At 42.0% G+C, this 12,326-nt stretch overlaps 1 protein-coding gene across 1 annotated transcript in view; it reads left to right on the top strand.

Moving 5' to 3' along the window:
• Positions 1 to 12,326, top strand: part of kcnh5b (potassium voltage-gated channel, subfamily H (eag-related), member 5b) — a 79,344-nt gene that overhangs the window by 42,059 nt on the left and 24,959 nt on the right. The window contains exon 9 of the mRNA XM_086148800.1: positions 2,262 to 2,533. Within this exon, the coding sequence (XP_086004926.1) occupies positions 2,262 to 2,533 (272 nt within the window). The remainder of the gene's footprint in view (positions 1 to 2,261; positions 2,534 to 12,326) is intronic.

Here is a 12,326-nt window from a genome sequence, read left to right as displayed (position 1 = left end):
CAGGGCAGCTCCCTCAGACCCGCTGGAGGCCAAGGGTCAGTACTAATGTATTGATGGTTCACAGCCTCGTGGTGCTTTTCATTGATCGATATCAGTATTGGCGACATTGATATGTAAACCCAGCATAGTGGAGTTAATCTGTTTTCAATTTAAAGTCAGTCTAGAGATTCCTTTTCTACTTTCTAGAATTGTTTCTGAATTTGATTTTGATGCATTCAACAAATTTCCACTAATTTGACATTCTTTGTTATTGTTTCATTCAATATTTTTGACAAATAAGCCCCCCCCCCCCAATTAAAGAATCTTGGTTTAATATTTAATATTTACTGCAGATTCCAAATAGCTGTAGTAAATGAAATAGAAAAATACAAAGGGTAAAAAACAAAATGCCACAAAATAGCAATTATTTTTCAAACCACTAAGATATTTTAAGAATACCTGGATACTAAAGTTGATGTGACAGTGGTCAAATATCAGGAAGTCATCAGTTTTTGATCCAGCGATCAGCTGGGTTCACTCTGTATGTTCTCTCCAGGTTCTCCTGCCTGGGTTCTCTCCATGTTTCAGTCTTCTTTCCACAGTCCAAAGACAGTCTGCAGGTGCACTGAAGTCTCTAAACCAGGGGTCGGCAACCCGCGGCTCTGGAGCCGTATGCAGCTCTTTCATCCTTACACTGCGGCTCTGAGTGGCTTGGGAAAATAAATTATAAGTGTTTAATTGAAGTGTATTTTATTTGTTTTAGTTCCTTTATTTGATTTCAGTTCTAAATTGGAAGATTGTTGTGATCTTGAAATTTTAAAATAAAATTATATGTATTATGTTTTGACGCTCAAAATATACGTCACACTCGCGGAAGTCGGTTTACCTGCTAAGCAGTATATACAGTGGCATATTTTAAAGTAACTGCAGCTCCCACTGTTTGCTTTTCTGTGGAAACCGGGTCCAAATGGCTCTTTGGGTGTTAAAGCTTGCCGACCCCTGCTCTAAACTGTCTGTAGGTGTGAATAAGAGACTGAATGGTTGGATGTCTCTTTGTGGTTCTGTGATTAGCCCTTCAGGTAAACATCTGTCTCAACCAAATGTGAGCTGGGTTTGGCTGTAGCCCCATGGCCTCGCTTTGGGCAAGATAAACACCGTAAATCTCGGGGTCTGGTCAGATGTGTGTTGCTGGTCTAAGTTCTTGAATGGGTTTGGGGGCGTGGGTTCTGGGATTCTAAATGCCGGCTCATCCGTTTCCAAAAGGTGTGGGTTTTGGTCTGGAGATGGTCCTGGTGGGATCTGGAATGGCTCCTCTGGGAGAGAATAAAAGCCCTGGATGTAGTTAATCCATCCCTTTAATGATTAATAGCCTTAATAACATTAGTTTAGTGATCTTGGAGTGGCCTGGCACATATTCCACAGAAGTAATTTGGCCAAATGGGTGGTGGGGGATTTATGTTACGATTCTATCAAAATACAAGGATTTTTAGAGTTTTTTAAATAGCATTTTTTCCTACCTCAAGACCTGGGTCTGCCATGCTTCGTCAAGAAAACCTTTGGCGCCATAGAGATTCATTCTCCCTAAAGAGCCTGGACTCTGATAGTTTTTTTGGTTGTTTTTTTTCCAGTTCATACTCTATTTGTTTTAGATTCATGGTTATTCAATTCTCATTTTCATTTTCAGCAATGGCCCTGCCCCGGTTCCCTACCCGCCCCGTCCTCTACCCCCCTCAATACCCCTCTCAAAAGCTGGATTTGAAAACTTCCGCTGATGATTATGAGAAAAATCTGGTGTGAGGGAGTGAATGGTTGAATGACTTTATGTGGCCCCTGTGATTGCCAGGTGACCCATTAAATGCTTCCCCACAGTCTGATGTCACCTGGGATTGCCCTGTTAGCAGTATTGGCATTCAAGATTCAAAGTGTTAATTGTCATATGGACAGTCTGGAAACGTGTTTCCCTGTACAATGAAATTCTCACTTTTCCATCTGCAGTGCATTCAGGCATTGCAAACTTTTTAATTCTCTCCAAAATGCAGCTTCATTGTTCATAGCCATCATAGGAAGATGGTCTTAGATTTTAGAAAAACATCTAAATTCCATCTTTATAGATCTGGACCTTTATAGATATGGATATTTTAATTGTTGCAACTGTTTTTCTATGAGAACAACTTTATTTATTCCGAAGGAAATTGTTGATTCCACCCTGTTCTAGTCCATAATGTTACGTTTGTCCTCATCATTCAAGTCATGCCACTAAGTGGTCATGTTTTGCCCTGCAGGTACAGCATTGGTGACTACGAAGTGATCGATGAGGCCACCAACACCATCAAGAGGGACAGCTGGCTCTATCAGCTGGCCATCAGCATTGGCTCGCCATACCGATACAACGCCAGTGGCTCGGGCCAGTGGGAGGGGGGGCCGGGCAAGGACTCGCTCTACATCACCTCTTTATACTTCACCATGACCAGCCTGACCACCATTGGCTTCGGCAATATCGCCCCGACCACGGACGGAGAGAAGATCTTCTCGGTTGCGATGATGATGGTGGGATGTAAGTACTATTAACGCCACCTTGTGACCGGAGAAATCGTGGTTTTATGCTTCATCAGCGTGTGTGAATTAAATGTCTGCTGGTTCTGGATGGTGTTGTTCATTTTCCAGCTGTTTTCATGGCTGCACTGCCCGAGAACATGGATGCCTGTTGATTTGAGGTAACAGCTGACGACCCTAATATGTTTTGAATCTTTCGGATGATCGGCAGTGAAGTCTCTTTATTGGGTCTGGTCACTTTGGACGATGGTGGTTTCTCATTGAAAGAAAGTTGTGGGTGGTTTGCAGTGCAAAGGAGCCTGGAAAGTAATGATGGGTTCAGTGACACCTTAAAATGTACAAAGACACAACGTGAAAATAACAATGAATCACTTTAAACTACCAGCACTGATAGTTATAAACACCTTCCTGACAGGATGTTCTCTCCATCATGATCTCTAGAAAAGGTTTCTAGTGGTTCTGACACCATCAGATGGGAGTCCACGGATCAACTTTTTATTGAGAACATGTGGAAGAACTATGCCTTAGAACCTGCATTTGTCCAGCTGGACATGTTCAAGTATTTTTGTTGTTGTTGAATGCTACAATGTTGTTTTATCTAAAGAGCAAACTGATTTGATGAGTTTGCTCATGTAAACGGGTATTTAAGTTTCATAAACCTTGCAATTTGTTTAATAGCAATGACAAATAACTTTTTCTAATCGATACCTAATTTTCATTTTCAGTCGTGACCGAAACTAAGCAAGTAGTTTGTCAAGTGGTAATTTGTTGTTTTGGTTGAGTTGAACTCGATCACAGACCTGCGGCTGCAGAGTGCAGTTACTTCGTAGTTTCATTGTATGGGTAATTTATTGGCAACTTGCGGATAGTAGTTTTTCTTTTCCTTCGTTGATGCTGGTTTGTGTTTTCACACCTTCTTCTTGTTACTGGCGTCTCTATGAAGGGTTCTCAGTCATCCAGATCATGGTTATGGTTATCTTGTCATGGCAATCGGACTTGGTAATTTTTCACTTGAAGACATTTCCTCAATGCACATAGTAAACTGGGGACTCATTTATCAACCCTGCGTACGCACAGAAGTGTATGCAAAGAATGTATACTAACATTTCCACGCAAAGTATGGTATTTATCAACTTGTATCTGTGCATAAGAACATGCATAAATTTATAAACATATAAGTGTGTGTGTTTGTGTATGTATGTCTATATGTATATATAGTATTATATATATATATATATATATATATATATATAAGTATTTGTATCTATATTTTTTACTATAAGTGATGGTATCCCTTTTTTCAAATCTGGTGGCACGTTTTGACTAACAGCAGGTCAAACTCAGGCTAACTTCTTGCTCGCTTTTTTGTCGTGATTGTGACATATTCTTTGGGTATTCTGAGCCTAGGGGGATTTGGGAGGGAGGGAGGGTGTTAAAAGGGCAATTCCAGGCCTGTGTTATGCCTTGGACCCCTGGGATGCAGCCTAAAGAGCCTTTGATCAAAGGTTTGTCTTTCTAGAAAGGGGTTCATTTGTCACCAGGTCTTCCTGTCTCCAGTTCCTCCCGTCCTATGCTGGTGTAACACAGTCTTAAGTCCTCCAGGAGAGGTTCCCTCTCAGCCTATCAATTATTCAGCACTGTTCTGCAGAGAAACTGAGAGCACACGTTCCTGCAATGTCTTTACCCGAATGCCCTGACGATAGGATCAAGGCCGGGTTGGGGTGATGGCTAGCCATGTGTTTGCAGTGTGTTTAAATGCTTGTACAACAACTTTGCAACTGAATTACATTTAGAAATATGCATACTTTAGTTTCCTCACAGCGCTATTAATGTAACAGACAATCCACAAACCCCAATGTGAAATATCCAACAAGCAGCAGCTATCCTCTGACATATTTACCATATTTTTCCCCCAAAGAAGGAAAGGTCATGAGTCGTCTTCTTCTTCTTCTCCCTTCAGCTTGTCTCTTCAGGGGTCGCCACAGCAAATCAACCTTCGCCTTCTAACCCTATTCTCTGTATCCTCCTCTCTCACACAAACTACCTTCATATCCTCTCTCACTACGTCCATAAATCTTCACTTTGGTCTTCCTCGAGACCTCCTGCCTGGCAGCTCCAAGTCCAGCATCCGTCTACCAATATATTCACTATCCGCCTTTGTACATGACTGAAGCGTCTCGGTCTGGCGTCTCTGACCTTCTCTCCAAAACATCTAAGATGTACTGTCCTCTGATAGACTCATTCCTGATCCTATCCATCCCGGTCACTCCCAAAGAGAACCTCAAAATCATCATCTCTGCAACCTCTAGTTGTGCCTCCTGTCTTTTCGTCATTGTAACTATTTCTAGGCCATACAGCATCGCTGGTCTCACCACTATCTTGTACACCTTTCCTTGTATTCTGGCTGATAATATAGTATAGTATCATAGTATAATATGATCATATAGCTTCGATCATATAGTACCCCTGACACTTTTCTCCACCCATTCCAACCTTCTTGAACCCGTCTCTTCACCTCAAGGAAGGTTATGAGTACATTTGCACAAATCAACAACCTAAAATTGGTGATGAATTACAAAGAAATTGGGAATCATTGATGAGAGAACAAATAGAATTTGGGGAGAACAGTATCCTAAGTCAGAATATTGGGAACAAAATTTTGTACATCAAAAAAGAAATTTTCCCCAATGCCTCCTCTGTGTGGTCAGTCCTGATCTGAAGAAGAGACAAGCAGTCATCTAATGCTGACACTGGGTGTGTGGGAGATACGCCACATTGCAGTGACTGTTCAGTTCCTTCAATTGACTTCTATTTTATTTTTTTTTCCCACTGGGGGTGACAGAGGGTCGAGACTTATTCCATTTCTGTTACCGTCACAGTCGGCGCTCTGGGTGACTCCATCTGCTGTCCGTCAATGATGAAAGGCTAAAGTGAGTTCAGGGGAGTCCCAAAGAATATTCATACAGACCGTCACTCAGTGCTTGCAGAATCCGGGCCTTCTCCGTAACCATGGAAACATCCGCTAACCATCAAGGGCAGAGGCCAACGCGCGTATAGTGCAGTGGTGCCACTGCTGGTCAGGCTTAAAGACTGTGACAGATCTGTCAGGTCAGTTGACTGAAGCCGTCCCTTTAAGACATATCCTGTTTTATTGCGAATAGGTTTCTGGAAAGATTTGGCCCCACCCCAAATGAGACCGAGAGCCAAAACAACTATAGCAGACGAGGAGTGTCTGGGTCCCCCTTTAACTTAACTTTTCACAGGCCCCTTTTTGCTTTCTTTAATTCTTAATTAATCCCGCTTGACACCCTTTGCCCCCGCTGGCAACAGTGGCCGAGCGCGACACAGATGTTGAGATGTGGAAGGAGTGGTGGCTGGCCAGCCACCGATTGGCTCGCTGCTTGACGGCGTTGAGGCCAAGTTTGTAGGCGTCTGTTTTCGGCTACGAACGAAGACACAATGTTGTCTGGTGACGTCTCCCATCAAACTGGAGGCACTGTGCTGTCACTCATTGCAGGGAAGAGCAAAGTTGATGTGGCATCGTTTCACCCCAATCTGATCGATGTGTAGCCTCTCAGAGAGAATGGTGGAGCAGTGATAGGGATTGACGCTGATATGAATCCATCCTGTCACAGATCACCTGACGAATATGAGTAACAGTATTGTAATAACAACTCTAGACTGCTATTAGTTCAGTGATTCAATCCCTCAGGGGTTTGATATCAAAACTGGGCTGCTGACAAGAGATGAAGAATCAACAGCAGAAACTACAATTGTAGGACAAAGTTACATTTCAGCAGCACATCAAATTTTTCTTTTAAAGGTCAAGTCGAAGTAAAGAATATTGATTTATGCCATAGAGATGCATATTTAGCAAGATTTAATTTAAATACAAGGATCAGACTCAGCTTTATTGACCAAGTCTGTTCACATATACAAGGAATTTGGCTTCGGTTGACAGCTACACCTTGCACTGGCATGAAGGTAAACAATGACTTGACAAGAACAAAACACAATAAAAAGTGTAGAGTGCAGAGTGCAATGTCTATTTAAGTATTAAGGTTACATGAGTAATCTGATCATCAAGGTAATTCAAAATGAAGAAGTCAAATAAGTAAAATGATCAATAAAGTGATGATCAGGCACTCAAGACTCACGTTTATTGTCATTATGCAAGCATTATGAAATTTTGTACAGACCTATAACTAGAGGCATGCATGGAAAGAGGCACAAAAATTTGACAATGAATTTGCACAGTCAAATACCAATAGATAAAAATAGTTTATGACAGCAGAAAAGTATTGTGAATCATCTTCTTCTTCTTTCAGCTTTTCCCTCCAGGGGTCGCCACAGCGAATCAACTTTCTCCATCTAACCCTATTCTCCGTATCCTCCTCTCTCACACCAACTACCTTCATATCCTCTCTCACTACGTCCATAAATCTTCTCTTTGGTCTTCCTTGAGACCTCTTGCCTGGCAGCTCCAATTCCAGCATCCGTCTACCAATATATTCACTATCCCTTCTCTGTACATGACCGAACCATCTCAGTCTGGCTTCTCTGACCTTCTCTCCAAAACATCTAACATGTGCTGTTCCTCTGACAGACTCATTCCCGATCCTATCCGTCCTGGTGACTCCCAAAGAGAACCTCAACATCCTTATCTCTGCAACCTCTAGTTATGCCTCCTGTCTTTTGGTCGCAGAAAAGTATTGTGAATAAAGTGCAGAATTAGTGTATGTACAGGTACAGATGTTATTACAAGGGCATGACAATATATGTCAGATGCAGGAGGGATTATGCATTTACAAAGTGATGGCTTGTGGGAAAAAGCTGTTCCTATGTCTGGTAAAGCTGGCATACAGTGATCCGTACCTCCCTCCAAAGAGGAAAAGGGAAAATAGGTTGGGCTGGGGTATGTCAGGTCTGCAGTGATGCTTACGGCCTGGTTTGTGACTCTGGAGGTCCTGAGTAGAGGGCAGTTTGGCACCTGTGATGTTTTCTGCAGTCCTGATTGCCCGTTCAAGTCTGTCCCTCTTTTGGTGGCTGAACCAAACCAGGTGATCATGGAGGTGAAGGGAACAGATTGAGCGACTGCAGTGTAGAACTGGATCAGAAGCTCCTGATGTTGAGTTTCCTGAGTTGGCACAGAAAGTAAATTCTGTTTTGGGCCCTTTTTGATCACAGCATCTATGTTGGATGACAACTTGAGGTCCCGGTAAATGATGAATATGAGAAATCTGTAGATTTCCTAAATAGCCACAGTCTTTTTTAGTATGTTGAGGCAGTGGAGGGGGCTCTTCCCAATGTCCACTGTCATCTCCAAAATCTTAAGATAAGATAAACTTATTGATCTCCATAGGGGAAATTCTTTTGTCACAGCAGCATAACAGTTATAATGTCAAAAATTTGAAAAAATAAAATAAATAGGAACATAATATAAATAGAGAGCCTCTAGCTGACAGAACCCAGCAAGACATCCACGGATAAATAGACAGCAGAGAGAACAACTACACCAACAACATCAGGGATAATAATGGACAATATAATGGAACAGTGAGGGTGAGAAATACACAACCAGAGCTAAACAACAATAAATAGAGTGACAATAGCTATGACAAGAATAAGATAAATAAACAAAAATAGGCAGGATGTGTGCAGGCTAGGAGCAACAAGGACAAGAAAGACAGCAGAGTTAGGGCATGACGTGAGTAGGTAAGGTAGTGAGGTTGTGGAAGCGGCACAGATGCACCTCTGGCCGGTCAGAGTTGTGTGCCGTCCAGACTGCTGTTATACAGTCCGATGGCGGTGGGCACAAAGGAACGTTGTGCTCCTTTGTGCTGAATCTTGAGCAGATTCAGCTCCAGATTCTTCTGCCCGTACCAGAGGACCAGCTTTTCAACCTCCTGTGTGTATACAAACTTATTACTATCTCGGATAAGGCCGATAACTGTTTTGTCATCTGCCAAACTTCAGGAGTTTGACAGATGGAGTTTGCACCCTTGAAGTTCAGTCATTGTTGTAGAGGGGAGAGCACACACCCCTGGGGGATGCCAACACTGATTGTCCTAGTTTGGGATTTAATCCCCTGTGAAAGCAGTAAAAATAAAGAATAAATGAAAATATATCACTTAAATAGCAGAAACATGCTGGACCTTGCTGCCAGCTTATAAAGCTATATATATATATATATATATATATATATATATGTTTACAATTATGCATCCATTTTAGGTATTTTGTTTCATACTTTTATTGGAGTTTTAAAAATGGCTGGAATTTTGCATCCTACTGTAAACAACCCTGAAGACCAATCACAGATGAGATAATGATTCATTTTACCGCCGATACTCACACACACACACACATACACACACACACACACACACACACACACACACACACACGCACACACACGCACACATCAAATGTTAAATAAAATAAAAACACCTGCATTAGTGCTAATGGGAGCATCAGAGATGTTAAAGGCATAGAACCATGAAACTAGTGATGATTGTTTCGACCCAATAACCTATTTTTGTGGGAATGTACACTTAGTCTTAATTGATAAAACTCTTGACTCTGCACAGTTATGATGGAAAAGAAAAAAAGTTATTGACAAAGCAAACCAGAGTTGTTTTTCCCCTTAAATTGAACAAACCCTCCTGCTATGAATTCACATTTGGAGGAGTTCTGGAGAACATGCGGGGAGTAAAGCGCCTCTAAATCATTGATGGAGCAGCAGGAGTGACTTGATGCGGGCAGACACTGTTCTGTTTAATATTTCTGTCAAGCTCTTAAGTAGGGAGCCCACACACGCACGCATGCATATGCACAGTAAGAGCAATGCAAACAGATATGCCCTGATGAACGCTGGTAAGAGCAGATTGCATTTATTCTGCATGAACTCCGCAACACTTTGGAAAAAATATTGCGTAATTAGAGAAGGGGTTTGTGTTTAGGAGCTTCTCACTGTCAAATATTGCACACACACACACTTAACCTTTAATTAATGTGGTAACGTGTCGTGTAGCCAGTTGTGACTCCATTGGTAGAGCGGGAACCCCTCAAATCGGAAGCTAAGTGGTACAATTCACAGCTCCTCTTGTCTGCGTATCAACGTGTCATTGGGCATGGCAATGAACCCATAGTTGTTCCTGATGGCAAGGTAGAGCCTTGCATGGTAGCTCTTTCACCATCAGTGTGTGAGTGTGTGTGAATAGAATCCAGTGTAAAGCACTTTGAAAAACCACAGGGTGATGAAAGCAGAGGCGTAGAGAACATGCACCATGAGTATACAAGGGGGAATAAATACCACACCTGCATTATATTGAACTTTGTAAGAGGGGAATTTTAAAATCAAAACAAACACACACATGCACACACACACACACACACACACACACACACACACACACACACACACCACCATAGACTAAAACATTTTAACACCTGATGTCACATATATGCAGATACTTCTGCAAATACATAACCATAAAAAGACTGATACACACACACACACACACACACACACACACACACACCTTTAAACACAAATAAACAAATGTACAAGTAAACGCACTGGTATGCAAACTCACTCAAATACTCAAATATACATAAATGAACACAAAAATAAAAGCTCTCACAAATTCATGCACATTTTCAGAGCCATTAGCTCACACACACACACACACACACACACACAAACACACACACACACGGACGCACACCACACACACACATACATATTTAGCCCCCTTAGTGTGGGGGTTATCAGGACCCAGAACAGGGATGAAGTTGAGAAAGAGGGTTTAATTAAACAGCCTGGTGTTGAACGTGAAGTCGGCGGAGAGCTGGACAGGAGCTTCAACTCCTCCATCCGGTGGCACAGGAAGAGTCCCGCTCCTGTAGAGAATAACCCTTTGACTTTGAAATAGATATTTCCAACCACCCACACCCTTGAAACTGCTATTATTATTAAATAGATAGAATGAATTATTTTATGTAAGATTTTTATCTTCAAATTTCATCTTCTTTTGTTCCGCCCAACTGAGTTTTGTTCTCCCTTAAGCAGGGAACGAAATAATATAAACTAATTCAGTAGCGTTATCCTCAAAAACTATGTGGGTTAATATCAGGATTTTGCTGATATAGGCTTATAATGAAAAGTAATCAATTAATAGTAAGCACTTAATGAATGTGTCATCACTAATGGAAAATAAACTTTCTGACTTTAGGAAATTAAACATTTGTTAAGGGACTTAAAAGATCTATTTGGTAAAAAAAAAGTTGTCTTTCTTATTTCCTTTTATAAGTAATTGCATATATCAACATATTTAACTTTCCATTTTAGTCTTAATAACACATCACCGCCATACATTGATGGTAATTGGCCTATTAGTAAAGCCTCGATTAAAAGTTAGCATCAACAGTGAATATTTTTTCCCTTCATTTTTGGTTTAGTCCAAGTAAAGTGAAAGGGGAGCTGTGTTAGTCGGGGAGGGGTTACTATCTGGCAACAAGAGGGTCACTTGACAGGCTGCAGCTCCAGCAGGGGATTATGGGAATTACCTGCTCAGGGAGAAGCAGCGGCGGCACTGATGCGCTCAGCCAGGCGTAAGGATGCGGAAGATTTTGGCCCGAGGAGCCCGGCGTGACGGCCAGGTTTCCTAAGCGGAGGAGACTCTGCAGATTCAGCAGGAATTTAAAAGCGGGTGGGAATGAGGGGGTGTCAGGGGCTGCTCTCGCCGTTAGTTGAGCGTTCATCCACCATAACACACCCCTCCGATGTGGAAAGGGTCGCAGGGAGAAGCCGATCGATCCCTGTTTGGGTTCGTGCCAGTGGATTGGAACTGAATACATCTCAATCGCTTTTTACCCATTCTCCTTCACTCCTCTGGGGGTGGGGTAAATGATGCCTTGAAATAGGACGGTTGAAATAAGACACAGACAAACACACAGTGCCAGCCGCAGCTCGAAGTCCATGGTAAAAATAGCAGGTTGCTCCGTTTCGTGAGTATTAGCGAGCGTTGAGTGACTGTGTTAGCATCATAGTGTGAGGCTGCTGGACCTACACACTTTTGTTATCATTAATGTGGATGCTGTGACAGTCGCTTTTCAGGCTTACAGTGGAACTGTTTTGATCAAAACAAAAGACTTCCTTGGTCTTCTGGTCACTAGAAGTTATAGAAGTCATTCCCCCCCATAAATATCAGTTTTTTTTTTAGTAAGAACCCAAAATATTAGTATTTACCCATTTCACTTTGACTTTAAAATAAATCTAACGTTAAATCTCTTCACAGAAATGCAGAATGTGCTTCTGCCTTCAATTTTTTCAGGCCAAAACAATTCTGTTGACTTAAGCCATATTGAACAAGTTGAAGCAAAAAAAGAATATTGATTTTTGTGCCTTAAAAGAACCTCGCTCTAACAGTTCCTCACATGTTGATGGAGTTGTGATGCCTAAATTGTGGTGTTGATGCCCCCCTGCTGTCTGGTGCTACTCCAAGAGGAAACCAGGAGGTTTTCCCGCTTCTCCAGGGTGCGTGGGAACCCTGGAAAAATCATTTTTAGTAAGGATTGATTGGAGGCGGGGGGGCTGGTCTGTAGGGGATGCAGTGTATGTGGCCTATCGCACTCACACAGCAAGACGATTATTCCTGTAATCCATAAAATGCCTTTCTCCCTTCGTTGTTGTGTCGTATCATGGCAACCGGGCTTAATTCCTCTTCTTGAAGGTGTTTCACCTTTTATCCAAGAGGCTTCTTCAGTTCATGCCTCTTTCTTCTTTCCGC

Source organism: Fistularia commersonii, chromosome 1 (genome assembly GCF_037954325.1).
Source record: "Fistularia commersonii isolate RoL2024-O1a breed Wild chromosome 1, RoL_Fcom_v1.0, whole genome shotgun sequence".
Classification (NCBI taxonomy): Eukaryota; Metazoa; Chordata; class Actinopteri; order Syngnathiformes; family Fistulariidae; genus Fistularia; species Fistularia commersonii.
Note: the sequence above shows the minus strand (reverse complement) of the source record. Positions and strands in the feature narration are given on the sequence as shown.